This window comes from Copidosoma floridanum, unplaced genomic scaffold (assembly GCF_036245765.1).
Source record: "Copidosoma floridanum isolate Cflo_tuat_1 unplaced genomic scaffold, Cflo_Japanese_pri ptg000007l, whole genome shotgun sequence".
NCBI lineage: Eukaryota > Metazoa > Arthropoda > Insecta > Hymenoptera > Encyrtidae > Copidosoma > Copidosoma floridanum.
This window is the reverse complement of record NW_028321884.1, coordinates 550,224-566,426: the sequence shown is the minus strand read 5'-3', so window position 1 is coordinate 566,426 and position 16,203 is coordinate 550,224. Positions and strand designations below refer to the sequence as shown.

General features: G+C 43.0%; 1 protein-coding gene across 1 annotated transcript in view; it reads left to right on the top strand.

Moving 5' to 3' along the window:
* Positions 1-10,624, top strand: part of LOC106640129 (Calcium-independent receptor for alpha-latrotoxin) — a 43,868-nt gene extending 33,244 nt beyond the window's left edge. Inside the window, exons 14-17 of the mRNA XM_089588830.1 lie at positions 58-226; positions 1,011-1,575; positions 4,426-4,829; positions 6,485-10,624. Of these exons, the coding sequence (XP_089444956.1) occupies positions 58-226; positions 1,011-1,575; positions 4,426-4,829; positions 6,485-7,234 (1,888 nt within the window). The 3' untranslated portion in view covers positions 7,235-10,624. The remainder of the gene's footprint in view (positions 1-57; positions 227-1,010; positions 1,576-4,425; positions 4,830-6,484) is intronic.
* Positions 10,625-16,203: the final 5,579 nt, after the last annotated feature.

Genomic DNA, 16,203 nt, shown 5'->3' with positions numbered 1-16,203 from the left:
AAAAAAATCACGAGCGCGATTAATGACGTGGGACAACGTTGAATTGAAATTTGCTAGGGTGTGGTTGAGGGGCGCAATCGTCTTAGTGTTCCTGCTGGGTCTGACCTGGACCTTTGGCCTGCTGTACATGAACCGCAACACCTTGGCCATGGCGTACATCTTCACAGTGTTGAACAGTCTCCAAGGACTGTTTATTTTCGTGTTCCACTGCGTGCAAAACGAAAAGGTAAGACTCGAGTCTTTTTCCTCCATTTATTGTTTATCATGAGGCTTAAGCTACTTACGATATTCGACTGGATCGAGAAAAAATATTGACGGCTATAAAAAACACTCGTTTAACTTTGCATTAATTCGACGTTATTTACGAGGGAGGAAAAAAAAATTACTTGAGACCCCCTCTTCCCTATCTCAAAGTAATCGATTTTTAATTTTCATCCAAATGTTATTTTTCTCGAATTCATAAATTATGGTTATTAACTGGATTTGTTTTTTGTTTTAATTTAAAAAAAAAAAAAAAAAAAAAACTCACTGTACCGTCTCAACGAGACGGGCGTGGAAAAAAAGGCATTTTTAGTTAAAACTTCGATGGGGGACAAAAAATTCATTAATCAAACCGAAATGTCCAAGGTAATATTTCATGGTAATCGGGCGAGAAACTTATCTCGCGTCGACGGTACTGAGTAATAGTATGATACTTCCGAGGCCCCCCTACTTCAAAACTTGATCCAATCTAACTTTTTGAAACGAATCGATGCTTGATTTACTCTTTGTCCACGGCTGGCAAACAATCGCTCTTCTCCGCAGACGGAATATAGGACAATTTTGATGTTTTCACAGAGTTGGCGTTATTATAGCGCCATCCAAGTAAAAATTATCGACTCGTTTTAAAGTAAAAGTTAACATCGGGGGGATCGCGAAACAGGAGGAAGTAAATAGCATATAAGGGATGACTCATCGAAATAGCGAGGATAAGCGTAAATGTGGGGGGGGATCGATGGTGATTGTTGCAGGTCCGCAAGGAGTACCGCAAATACATCCGACGGAACTCGTGGATGCCCAAGTGCTTGAGGTGCTCGAAGGACGGAAGCTCGAGCTCCGGCACGGGCTCGGGCTCGGGTGGGCCGGGCGCCTCGAACCCCCACCCAGGAAGCCACAGTGGCAAGAATTACGGCTCGCACAACACATCGTCCATACCGTCGGGCCCGATGACCGACAGCTCAGGGCTCTCGGCGCACAACGCCGCCAACAACAGCAACGTGGGTATCTCCAACAACCACCACCACCAACAGCATTACCTGAACCATCGCCACCACCTACAACAACAACAACAACAACAACAGCTACACCAGCGCTCAGTAAACTCAACCGCTTGTACCACTACGAATCTTCCGATAAGCGTGAGCCTCGGTGCCGGCGCCGTTGTTGTGAGCCCCTCGGCGCCGCCGGCCGCCCATTCGCTCTCTCTCGCGTCAGCGCCGGCGCACCAGTATCACGTCATGGCAGCTAGCAACCACAATAGGCATCCTCCCGGTGGCCAACAAGGTATCCAAACGCCGCTTACGCACCAAACCAGCCGTACGAGCTAGCTCTTATTTCTTCAATAATACTTATTATAAATACCTCTCTACACACTACACAGCTCCACTTACCACCTACACCATTCTCTCTCTCTCTCTCTCTCTCTGTATCCAATATACCTACCTTCTCTATATACATGGGCTAGCTGATATTTTATATTGTATGCTTATAACACTCTCACACTCACTCACGTTTCTTCCTCTCTTTCTCTCTCTCTCTACACTGTGTACACTTTAATCTCCCTGTCTTTGGCTCTCCTTCTCTCGAATCGATTGCTTCCCGGTCGTCTGCCTCCCTCTTCCTCTTCTTGCAATACCACTAGAGTATTTGCTCGAGTTGCACTCTTTCACTGTATACTAACATTCTTCTATTGAGAAGGCCGAGTTTGAACAACATTGACCGGATAAAAGCAGCTTATGCGCAAAGCCTGGCACAAGTTTCTAGTTTTTTCAAAGATTCTTTCGAGATGTAATTTTTCCGCAACTTTTTCTTTTTTTCTTTCTTTTTCTTCTTCGACGTAAACGGTTTATGTTACGGGACATCTGCTTATCGGCTTGCAACTGCGTAACATTTCACAACTTTAATATCATTTTATATCATCATCACTACTTTTATTATTATTATTATTATTATTATTATTATTTACACCATGATTATTATTATTATTTTTATCATAATTGTTATTATATTTTATTTTTTATCACCATGTTTTTAATGTTATAAATTTCGAACAGAAAAAACAAGGTACGTGATTATTTCATTTCATACCTTGTCTTTGTTTCGTGCAAATTGTTTGGCTCTTTGAATCAAAGTGGGGTGGGAGGGGTGAGGGAGGCGAGATTCAAGTTCGTCACGGCCTTTTAGTCGTGCAGGCTTTTTCTCTCACACTCACACGCACATGGACACACTAACACTGTACCATTGATTTAACAACTTCCCATTCCATTCCAATCACACGAGTACATGTATAACATATAAGTATATTTTGTTGAAACAGACTGTAAATACGGCGTAGAAATTATGTGACGTCCTTTTTGAGCTTTACTAACAAATAATGTAATAACAATTCACTGTTGTTGCTGCTTCATACAATTCAGCAGGGTTTGGTGTTAGGCGGTTGTTGGCTACTTTGTCTTCTTACTTGAACTTTTATTTGTTATTTATTTATTTATTTTTTTTTTTTTTACATAAAACACGTATAGAATTATCACCATATATTATAATAATAATAATAATAGTATATAAGTAGGAGTATACATATTATAAGTAATGTATAAAGATATAAAAATTGAAGACATTGTGTCTTTGGAAGATTCGTAGTGTGACGTACACACACGTAAACGCTCACACAAAGCACTGGTCAACACTCGCACACGTTACATGTATTATGTTTACTAACGGGAGTCAGCCAATTATTTCGGTTGCCATTTTTTCGCCAAATTCAATTGCTCTTTTCATATTTCACGCGACTTTGTTGTGTACTTGTCGAAAAAATTGGCTGCCTCTGCTCCAACGATTCGCAACGAAATATTTCCAATGGTCCGCACACACACCTTTTGCGAGAATCCCACGCACGCAGTACCTCTAAATGAAAAAAAAAAAAACACACGACTCTGCGCGCGGCCGATGTACAATGAATTCCGGCGCTTTTCGTGCTGCGAAAATTTATACCCGCATGGAGAATGCCCCACATTTTCCCCCGTGCACGGCAGCTGGGTTTATGAATATACGAGTACCCAGTTTGGAAGAGGAACCCCGGGAAAAACGGGAAATAACACCCGAAGTTGTTGCACGTTAGAAAGGACGCGCGTGTAAAAAAAAAAGAAAAAAACCATCGTAACAGCATTTCTTCATCGAATAAACTCGGGGAATTCGTTTAATAAGTTTATTTGAGGCGCGAGGAGGGAAATAAGAAGGGAAAAAAAAAAAAAAAAAAGAGAGAGGCCCGACAAAAAAAACGTAAAAGTAAAGTAAAAGTCGAGTGAAAGACGAGTTAGGAGTTGGCGACGCAAACGTGTTAATAAAAGGCGGGATAAAACGAGTTCTACTTAAGGACACGTTTCACTTTGTCAGGCTCTCAGTCGTCGAGAGCGCGGGAGAGAGAGAGAGGGCTTTCTCCGGTGGAAAGGTAATTGTTAGGGAAAATTCATAAATCGCGAGTATTCCCTTAACGAGCGCTCTCATTAGTGCATTTCTGTAGCCGTCGCTAGTGCCCCCGTCCCCTCGGCACTTTTTCCCTTTCCGTCGACCCTGTCGGGGGCAATCAGCGCGCCAGTAGAGAGAGAGGGCCCGGCCAGAGCGTAGTCCGGAAGTAAAGCGCGAGGAGCCTCAAGAAAATCGGCTCACTTATCGTTACGGCTCATTCGTCGTGGGGGGAGAGAGAGAAGGAGCACCGGAATTTCGCTTGTCCAGCAGCACGCGAGCCAACACGCGAGCATACAGTATCATCGTCCTCTCCTCCCCCGCTTTGCTCGTTTTCTTCTTCTTCTTCCTTCCCTCTCTCTCTCTCTCTCTCGCTCTTTACAGTCTCCCCGGCACTCTGATGCATCAGCAGCAACAGCAGCGAAAAAGGAGCATCATAAATCCCGGAGCCGCGATCGAAATTCCCCTGCGTTGTTACACGCGTTATATGCTTGGGGCCGGGGCTCTCGGCTCGCGTGACCTATCTCAATAGGGTATACCCACCTATTCTATACACATACAACAAAGTAATATAGTTACGTACACCCGCGCGCGCGCCCGTCTACATACGTGTGCCCCATACAATACGGTTATACACGGGTATAAATATATATATATATATATATGGCCAAGAATATGCCGAGGGAAATTTGGAGGGACCACGAGACATGAATGTTGGCTTGCAGTACCTGCTGGCGACGGGAGGCCCGACCACCACAGCCGGGGTGACTACGCCGACCGATAACGAGCAGCAGCAGCAGAGGGACCGGCGTTGCTTTGGTGGCTCTCCCGTCATGATGGAGTACGAGGAGCAGCAGCAGCAACCGGTAGCCGTCCACCACCTCGTGGACGCTCTGTCTCCCTGCGCACCTCACCAGCACCACCAGCACCATCATCATCACCAACAACACCACGTATCTTCTGCTGCTGCTGCTGCTGCTGCTGCTGCTACTAATTCTACTTCTTCATCTTCTTCTTCTTCTTTCCTGACCCCGGGCACCCCGGCTCCCGAAACCCCCAAATCGGGCACTGCCACCTGGGGACCCCTTAACAAAAACCTCATGTGGAAGGTAAACTAAGTTGTGTAGTGTCTCTCTCTCTCTCTCTCTGTTTTTTTCTCTCCTATATTTTTTATTCCGATGTTCTCTTTTTTTTCTCTTCTTCGTATATACATGTTATACTCTTTTTTGTGTAGTATTCCCATACCATATACAATATTCCTCTCCCTCGACCCTCTTTGCTCCACATAGTTCTGTGCATGTAAACGCTTATTCTTATGCCTGCACCGCCCGCTGCTCCTCCTCCTCCTCCTCCTCTTACTACTTACTCATTCTTATCCCTCGTTTGCTGCTGTTTCTTCTTCTTCTTCTTCTTTTGTGCACTTTCACTTGGAAGCTCTTGCGGCTATTTTCCCTCTCCTCGCGCTTAGCTGCTGATGCATGCAACATTAGCGCAGTGGCAGTCGGGGCCTCGAGATATAATACCTGCAGGTATATGTTGAAACTCGTCGCGGTGCGTCTCGCGCATTTGCAAGTTAAGAAACAACAACAACAACAGCACACCTCGGCGAGAGAAATCGAGGCGTCCTTGCAAATCCATTAAAACCTTATCGCTCCTCCGAGTCTTACTTTCTCATTACTCATTTTTTATTTTCGTCCCCGCCGAGGATATCCCTCCTCCCATCGATTGACTCACGCCTCTTGAATTTCACGCCTTCCTCCTTTCTGCCGCCTGACATCTCTCACGGGATCAATAAGTAGGTAGGTATGCTGAGCTCTCCGCTGCCACTATGCACCTACAACACAGGTATACACATACTCCTCTCCGTTCGGCTGCACTTACGACGAGAGTGCATACACACACACATCCATATAATGCATATACCTGTAAAATCCCTTATACGTTTTTTAATCTCAATGTATATAATATGCATGCACTTACTGTATGTACGGCGGGCGTCAATGCTTTATCAATTATTTATAGCCGGGTCCCCGCGGACACGCAACCTGCCAAAAAGACATTTTCGCCTCAATTAAACGGATAAACGGGCCCAGGAGCTCTTAAAAGGGGTGAGGAGGGGGGGGATGCGCTGTTCGAGATGCACGCGCGCCGGGAGCCACACGGTCCTCCTCTTCCCGTTACCGTATATTATTATTATTATTATCATATACACGTGTACACCTAACATTGGTACGTTACACATCGAGATGAGGGAATGCGCCACGTTTTCACCTCCACAATACAATTATTTATATGTGTATAATGTTGGAGTGACGCGTAATATTATAATGTATACACGTGACACGTATGTATATGTGAGTAAACGGTGATTGTTGCGGGAGGGTGTGGTCCTTCGCGCTTACTTAATCCTCGGGGCTCTGTTGTGTATGGTTCGACGGACAATCTGCCGCAGCGGAGCCTATACCATATATATATCCCCGAGTGAAAGACCTACGTATGGGAACTCCCCCTTTCACGCGTGTAAATAGCCGGGCGGCCAACAGTACGTACGCGTGTAATTGCCGCGGCAGTTAACTCTCATCCCGAGTCCCGCGTGTGATACCTATACACATACTGCATGCTTCTCTCCCTCCTCCACGGAGTGCCCTTTGCCACCACACAACAAAAATATTGTACAACTGCGCATTCACACACGCGCGCGCGCGCGTCATGGTTTCGGGAGCAGCATCCCACAGTATGGTGTTTTTTTCTTTGCTGTCCGCAGAACATTTCTTCTAAGCCGCACGCGCGCGACCTGGAGCACGAGGTCGCCGGCTCGGGCCATCACAGCGCCATGACCCTGCAGGGTTACTCGCTGAGGGCACGCGAGCGCCGGCTCCTGGCCGAGCTGGAGGTTGGCTCGCGCGCCACCACTGGACGCAGGGCCACCTCCCCCTACAACCACTTTTACACCGAGATTCGAGAACAACAGCTCCAACAACAACAGCAACAACAACAGCAGGCGGCGGCCCACCTGCATCATCACCACCACCATCACCACCATCCCCAGCATTTGTACCAGCACCATCATCATCATCATCACCAGCAGCAGCAATCGCAGGACGATCCCGTGTACGAGGAGATCGAGCGAGCGACGGGCCAGGCCTCGGACGTGTCGGATGAGGACGGGCGCAGGGTGAGCGACATGTCGCGCCAGTCGTCCCGGAGCTACGGCGACCACCGGCCCCTCATACCGTACTCGCCGAACGCCGAGCGAGGCGGTCTCGAGGCTGCCTGGGCCATCGAGAGGCTCCGGCGCCAACAGCAGCAACACCACCACCACCACCACCACCAGCAGCAGCAGCAGCAGCAGCAGCAACAACAATTGGTGGCCGAGCAGCAGTTGAGGCCGCAGCAGGATCACACGCGCACCGTGGCCGTCCTGGACGGTCACACGGTCGTCTGTCACCTCCAGCCTCAGGCTGAGTTGTACGCGGCGCGCGGCCTCGCTCCCCCGTCCTACAGCGAGTGCTAAGCACTTTGTGTGCCATCACCGTGTGCAGTGCCACCCCGATCCGCACACGCTTACGAGACATATCGCCCATCAACCGTATCCACCCCCCACCCCCCGATCATCGATCCCCCGTATAATTGTATACTTATACGACCTTACTTTCTGTCCTGACGACTCGCGAGGTACGAGACTTAATACTTACCTATATCCCAAGGCAACTAACTCGGCTGTTCCAAGTTCATCTCCCCTTGCACCCGTCCATTCCCAAAAATTCGTGTATTTTTATAAACATACCGGCACCGGCATACCCAGACACGTAAGTACAACGCATCATAAAAACAATACTCTCGTGTCTAGTACGCACAAGTGCATATACATATTATACATATAAATATAAATTATATAAATATTATATAAATATAGAGAAAAATTCTATATAGATATATATATATTAGGCAACGGTATATAAATATTGTATACACCTCGATGTGTGCGCGTGCGTGCGCGCGTGTACACATTGCATATATAGGAAAAGATGCATGGATTTGCGACACATGAAAGTGAGTAAGGACAAGTAGCGAGTGTAAGTATATATGCATATGAAATGAAAGAAAAAGAGAGAGATGGAGGAAAACGCGCGCGCCCCAATCCTCGACGCGAGTCGGGATGGCAAGCTGAAAACTTAGTCACTGTTTTTTACTATTTTTAAAATAAAAAAAATAAAAAATAATAAAAAAGGAGCAAATGAATAAAGACGATGTCAAGAATGCGTATATATATATATATTATATATATAAATATCTTTATCTCCTAATCGCGTCTAATCTAACTCGCATGTAAGGTCAAGGAATAATCCCGCGCGCTATTTATTTTTTTAGCACTCGTAAGCGTTTCTACGGTCTAGCGGTAAGGAATGATATTATAACGATGAGATAGAACAATTATGACAAAACAAAACAAAACAAACAAACAAAAAAAAAAAAAAAAATTATCTCGTTGTGTAAAACTGCGAAAATATTGTGATCAATGGAGTGGTACACTCTCTCTCTCTCTCGTCTGCATGGCAAAGCCATCCTGTGGAGCCAAATGCCTTCTCTCTGTCTCTCCTTTTTTTTTTTTCTTTCTTTCGTTTTATCTATTATTTTAATTTTCCATGCAGTGGCTCGCAGTAGCCTTGTACCGCGCGATACATATACATATTAAAGTGTGTCTTTCAGTTGTCAATCCACTCGGCAAACGAGCCGTTTCCTTTTTGTCATTTAAACGTTTCTCGGAAGGCATACACACACAAACACATTTATCGTGCCACTTTCTGCCGCGCATACTTTATCCTTACCTCTACATGTGTATATCCATATACATATACGTATGCGTGCGCTAGGTAAGCGCCATTTGTATAGGTGGAAATTTAAATACCCCAGCCGCCCTCGACGACTGTAATAATTGTTAAAACAAAGCTGATTCTGTCTGTTTAACAGCGATAATGAAGTATAAACTTTGACGACTCCCACGTACATATACGGCCGCGCGATTCTGGTGCATAATGTGTGCTTACCTGGCGTACCCGTGTACAGCAGACTCTCGAATTGCCAGTTTACTTTACTTTTAGTTTTTCCACCTCTGTCGATTCCACATTAAGTACATTGTTTTCTTTTTGTTTGCGCTCCAACTCTATTCTCACGTATATACGGCGTTTTGTAGGTGTGTTAATGTTCCCTGCTCGTGTGATTCCGAGAGATTGAGTATACGCGTGTGTGACCGCACTTGGGAGTAAAAAGAAATAAAAATAAACGAATAAAGAAAAAGAGAAAAAATGTATATACCCGTAGGAGCATCGCGAGGAAAGATCGAATATTTTTTATTTTTCGTTTGGATAAGCGAGCGAGGGCTTTTATGTTCCGTATAGTGAGTGACACTTCGATACGAGCGGCAGTGGCAGCGCGAAACCCTCTCAAAAGGAGCGAGCGGAGGAGATATGGCGAGAGAAAGCGGGGGATATAGGTGTGTAGTCCCGTCGCCGACGGGGCGACGTTGTCTCGTGTTAGAAACTGTTGATTTTTTTTTTTTATTTTTTTTTTTTTAATAGGAATAAATGAAAAAAAGAAAATATAAATAAATTAACGGATAAAACAAAAACATGAAGCTTTGCATTCCATCCACTTGAGCGTGTACTCGCGTGTTGATAATGTGTATATCGAAACGAGAGATTGAGCAAAAGGTGTGATCGCGAGAACAATTTCAGGTCGCAATCTTTTAGGAAATTTGTTCCTGCGAAGATGTAATAGAAGCGCGTATGTAAGCGAGCAAGAGATTGTGTACTGCGGATGCGTGCACGCATGCATGTTTTTTTTTTTTTTTTTTTTTTTTTTTCACGGGGAATGTAACGACGGCCATAACGATGTTTCGATGAGTCGTTGTTTAACGGATTTTAGGTGGTTTTTTAAAGCGCAACGTTATTGCCGAAAAAATTTTTCGGACAGCGATTATTATTATTATTATTATTATTACAACTACTATTATTATTTTTTAATTTTATTTCCATCAAAATGTAAATAATGTAAATATAGCTTTGTACATGTACATGTTGAACACTTTGTAATGTTTAGCGCGAGATGATTGACGAGAGAATCCACATTTTAAAAAAAAACGCGAGATTTAATGTGAAATATTTGATTAAGTAAAAACAAAAATAAAAATAAAAAAATAAAGTATTAGAAAGTAGCAAAAAAGTTTAACAAGTGAATGTCAACAGTGAACGCGCGAAATATATAGTTTAAGTAACGAACGTAATGGGCATGTAAATACATTAAGTGGAAACGAAAAATTTTATAGGACAGTTTAATCCTTAAAACGATCATCGGTCAAGAGTATTTAAAAATTAAAAAGAAAATAATAAAAGATTTAATGAATTCAATAAAATTAAAAAAAAAGTAGACAATTTTCGAAAGAAACTAAAAACTGCCATTCAAGTTTAACTTGAAACAATCAGTGATATATATTATTCAGACAAACAAATGTTCATCTTTGAGCAAATCAATAAAGTAAAGTTGAGCTTCATTACTGCCGATTATACCGATCTGTGTGTTTTTGTAAAATCATTACATGTCAATTAATTTCGCTTCGATTCAGAGGAAAAAAAAAAAAAAAAAAAAAAAACAGCAGCAAACGCAAATGTAATTTTATTACTGTAATTTTATTACCACTTTAGCCGTAATCATGCCATCAACACACAAGACACGTTTTTGTAAACGATTCTTTTTTGAATTCAGTCGTTGGCTCTTAATATTTTTTATTTATCGAACTTGGCGTACCAAAAAAATTACTTCAAGCCTACGAACGAGCTTTTTTTTATTCCAATAATTTTGTATGCTTCTTAGACTGTCTGATGATCGAACAGAAAAAGAAATAAATGTGTACCAATCTTCAAATTCTCATAATCTTTTTATTTGACAACCCCACACCATGTCTCCTGATTCTCGATAAACGTACATGCGCCTTCGTATCTTTCTTATGAACTCGAGTAATGAAATTTCCGTGTGTTTGATAAAAGTATCGATATAAAAAAATTTACAACCTCCCGCTCTTGAGTTACTCATTCGTTCGGTAAACGAAATTTCCTTTGAAGCTTTACAACTTTTTTTCCGATGGTTCCACTGATAGATAAAAAATTGTTGTCTCGGGAATTGAAACATCATTTTTAAGAATTATGATTACGCCTTTATCTGTACTTATTGCTTAATTATCACCAATCGAATGACTTTATTGTGTTTACATTGCCACGCCTAACTTTTGTGTGTTTCAAACATCAAAGCTAAAAAATATCGTATGGCAACCAATATTTTGTTCCGTCCCTATACAGTTTTAAATTTTGGTTTTTTACATTCCTTTAAACAAGTTTATCACCAACAAAAGCACTTTAACTTTGACATTAATTATTATACTTTTTTATTTGATGGTAAGGAAATTTCCAAGTCTCCCGATGTACCCCTAGAATTTCCCACTGTGCAAAGTTTCAAGCAAAAAGTTATTAAAAAGTAATTTGTCTCTATGATTCATCCCATGCACCTACTTGGCGGATCAAAGATAAACCAACAGGGCCTCACGTGTCAGGTACGTATATAAAAAATAAGTTGCGTTGAAAAAAGGTATATTAAGTCGATTTTTTTACAAGTAAATATAGGTACAAAAGAAATTCGAGGTGACATCGCAAAAACATACACGTATTAATATCATCATGATTTTTGTACAAGGAAACGTAATCCCGTAGAACCTCGTAAAATGAAATGATAATAACAATGACGTCGCCCGATGTGCCTATACCAATTCCGACGTCCCGAGCGAATAACATTACTTTTCGATTGTATAAAAGGCAGTAGAGTGCCATTTCGTAATCTTTTTCTTTTTTTTTTTCTTAAGTACAAGAGTACAAAGAAAAGAAAAAGTAAATGTAACCGCGTATCCAGGAACCATTTAAATTTCGCATAAAAACAAAAGGTATAATGCTTTTCGTCTGGAGCATCGATACTCACGTATGTATCTGTTTGGCGATAAATTAGTTTTTGTTTTCCAGCGGCCTTCCCATAGGTAGAGTAGCAGTGCGTTCTATACACACAAGGAAGTAACGAATCGCTCCATTGTTCCTTGCGTCAGCTCGATTTCGGATCCTCGGGGAGGGACCGCTTCCTAATGTGTACATTTGTACAGAAGCACCAGGACTCGAGCGGGGGCGTGAATCGAATGACATAACTTTGGGACACGAGCCCAACAGGAACATATACTATACATATACATGTATCCAAGGGGATCTGTGCGAAAGGGCACCAAAGTTACACTCTTCGAATCTACAGCGACAATAACCGCTGTACCAAGTTTTAAATCATCCGCATCGACATTTTATCCAGGTATGATTAATTACCAGATGTGTGGTCGTTTTTAATTTTTTGTACTGAACTTGGCCCACGTCGCGGTCGAGCCGTATAGGTATACCTGATGTGCAACAAACAGCTGCAGCGCGAAAAGTGTGTGTGCCCTCTTGCGCCGTGCGTCTTAATGATATGCATTAGTGACACGGAACGGCCGTGCAATGCAGTGTATATACAAGTCGCGAGATCGTCTTTGTGCTCGGCAACGCGAAATGTAAAGTGAGCAGCCAAGCGGCGGCCGGGAGTCGTATCGCCTCGGGGCTGTAGAGTTGGGCTACTGTAATACTTGACGTCTCGCCTAACTTTGAGGGAAAAAAACAGAGAAACAGCTTCTGGATTCTTCCCTCCCCCCTCCCCCCCCTGATTGACGTGTTTTTATATAGAGGCACGTAAATATATACAATCGGTCTGTACGCGCCTACCTCGGAGATTTTTGTTGTCCATCCCGGAGAGATCGAAGGTCGTCCGGTTGGCGAATACATACCGAAGAGTCAATAATTCCTACTACTTGATGTAAACACCTAAAAAAACCCCGATAAATAGTGATGGACACAGGTTTATGCACAATTCGATGTGAAAAAAAAAAAAAAAAAAAAAAGAAACTACAGGGGGGCCAAGGGAGAAGAAGAGGGCGATTTTTCACAATGGAGGTGCGCGTGTTTTTTTTTTTTTTTTTTTTCACAGCGATGCTGCACACGGGCAGAAGAGGAGCGAGAGAAATTTCAGGCTTATACAACTTGCAACTAATATCTATACACGTATATAGGGTATACTATATATAAAACGGTGCACGAGAGCAATATAAGTACCGTTTTTTTAAGGCTGCATGACCCCACAAGCGCCATCTAACAGCCATAACGCAGCGCGAAAGAGGGGCACACGTATAGGAGAGAGAGAGAGAGAGCTGCCGGGCCCGGGCTGGTGTGTATATATTATATATTATACTTGCACACACGTGTGGTGTGTGTGGAGAGAGAGAGAGAGAGAGAGGGAGAGGTGGCCTGGAGTGGAGGAAAAAGAAGAGCTCTGCGAACTCCACGAGCAACTTGCTAATTTCGACTTAAAAAAAATACCCAAAACTGTGGAATCGTTAGCAACGTTTGCAACCGCTTTGTAAAAAACTGTCGGATCAAGCAGTTTTGCAAAAAAAAATAAATTTGATACCGTCGTGCGAGAGACATAAAAAGTATCTCATCCACCCTTTGTAGTGTGTCTATACTATCAAAATTGATATCGATCGTTTGCAATTTAATTGTCGTTTATGTTGAACAGTTGCAAATTGTCATATTTTTATGTATAGCAGGTAAAATAATTATTTTTGTCGAATGTGGAATGTGCGATTTTTTCTCAATACAATAATACATAATACGTATTGCTGCGCATGCGCCGTGTATACAGTTCCACACAGCAGCTGGGATATAGTTCCGGCCAGATTTGGGAATTCTCTAGGACCCAACCTCTCTGACGTGGGAAATCACTAGATCAAAAAAAAAATAGTACCGAAGGTGACGCGCAAGATTCAAATAAGGTCCAATAACACAAGCATCCATCACCTGATGACCCGGGGCGCTTACTGGCCACTCTTTTAAATAAATAATTATTAACAAATAACACAAGCGCCTATCACCGTATTACCTGGGGCGCTAATTGCAAATCTAGTGAATAAATAATTATTCATAAGTATGTCAAGCACCTTCTTCCTGATGATCCAGGACACTTGTTTGCAACACTATTAAATGATAAAAAGTTGATCGATAACATATTAAACATATCACAATTTATTTTGATTGCCTATCTAGTACAACAAAGATCTTTTTAATTGGCGCTCTTGTAATTACTTGATAACTTATTATTCAATAGTAGCCTGTAAGTACCCCGGGTCATTAGGTGATAGGCGCTTGTGTTACTAATAATTATTTATTTAAAAGAGTGGCCAGTAAGTGCCGTGGGTCATTAGGTGATAGGCGCTTGTGTAATTTACTAATAATTATTTATTTAACAGAGTTGCCAGTAAGCGCCCCGGGTCATCAGGTGATGGATGCTTGTGTTATTGGACCTTATTTGAATCTTGCGCGTCACCTTCGGTACTATTTTTTTTTTGATCTAGTGATTTCCCACGTCAGAGAGGTTGGGTCCTAGAGAATTCCCAAATCTGGCCGGAACTATATCCCAGCTGCTGTGTGGAACTGTATACACGGCGCATGCGCAGCAATACGTATTATGTATTATTGTATTGAGAAAAAATCGCACATTCCACATTCGACAAAAATAATTATTTTACCTGCTATACATAAAAATATGACAATTTGCAACTGTTCAACATAAACGACAATTAAATTGCAAACGATCGATATCAATTTTGATAGTATAGACACACTACAAAGGGTGGATGAGATACTTTTTATGTCTCTCGCACGACGGTATCAAATTTATTTTTTTTTGCAAAACTGCTTGATCCGACAGTTTTTTACAAAGCGGTTGCAAACGTTGCTAACGATTCCACAGTTTTGGGTATTTTTTTTAAGTCGAAATTAGCAAGTTGCTCGTGGAGTTCGCAGAGCTAAAAAGAAGGGAAGGTGGGTGGCGCTGGTGGGGGCAAAGCTTGAGGTTGTTGCTGCTGCTGCTGCCTGTAATACTTTTTCATTTTTATTCATTGCACAAAGGCAGCATTGGGGGCTTTTACTGCTCGGCCGTCGCGGTGTGCGCGCCTTTCTCGCGATGCCGATTCCAACACGGCAGCATTTTTTCCTCCTCCACCTCCTCGCTCTCTCTTGTACACACGCTGTTCTCCTTCTTCTTCTCCCGGTCATTTGTAGGCGCGCATTATTATTAAGTCATTACAAATGAGTTTAATTGACCTCTCGGTTTTACGCGAGCCGCGGCCCAGAGAAAGAAAATCCGATGGGAAAAAAGGAGCACACGCGCGGACTCTCCGCTGCGGCCACATGTATATACGTGCGGTAAAGGCGCGCGGTCGAGGAAAAGCCGAGCCCTTCTTTCCGCGCGCTTTCAAACATCTACGATCGAGTAGTATTCTCACTTTTGTTTTATTTTCCTCTATTAAAACGTTGCGGCGATATAAGCACCCACGTCAAATATTTGCCAAAGCCGATCCGATGTACACCACTTATGCCGATTCTATCCGCTTCTTGCCGATCGTCCTCTCGTAGTGGTATATGTATACATTATTGTCTCTGTCGCCGTGCGCTCATAATATCGGTCCCCCTCTTTGATTGACGGTCACCCCTCCGGCCCCTTTGGTCGCATCGGGGCAAGGGTGACCCGAGAGGGATGAAATAAAGGGAAGCTCCGTGTATATTATCGCTCGGCAAAAGCATCACCCCGAGGGTGGGTTACTTCGATAAACCGATGCCTCAATAAACTGCTGGTGTTCTCTCTGTATAATAAATGTTGTCCTCTATAATGCAGCGCTCGCTGACCGACACCTCTTTTTTCTTTCCTTTCTTCTTTTTTCATTACACCGAGTGCCCCTTCGCGTCAGCGCGTCCCACCCCCTGGTTGCTCGATATACATATATATACGGAAGCTTGCAATATTAGGGGATTCAGGGGTCACGGAGAGGGCAATCATCGATTTTCCATGCGGCTCATCTCCGCCTCTGCCCGGCCGACGTGTACGTATAGGTATGTATATCTATACATATATGCATGCACACCACCGATATTATCTATGTGATCCTATGTATACATGTATTGCGCTTGATTAACAAAAATCGCCGGGCCAAATTGAAAATTAATAAAGCGGGACGCGGCTGACGGAGAGCAGGGGCCACCGAGCCCCTTCTTTGGGAGTCGAGAGCGATCGGAGTAGCGATGTATAATAAATATATATATACATATATATGTATACACACGTAATGGGTGTACCTTTGGATATAAATTGAAATTCTAAATCATGATGTTGGGCTTTGCCAAGACGTGTGTGTATATATACGTAGTATCGGTGAGGGAGGGTGGATCGAGATAGAGCGAACGGCTTCGTCGGGGCAACGGTACACCTACACCTCTCTCTCTCTCTCTATATATATATAAATATACCCACTGTGCG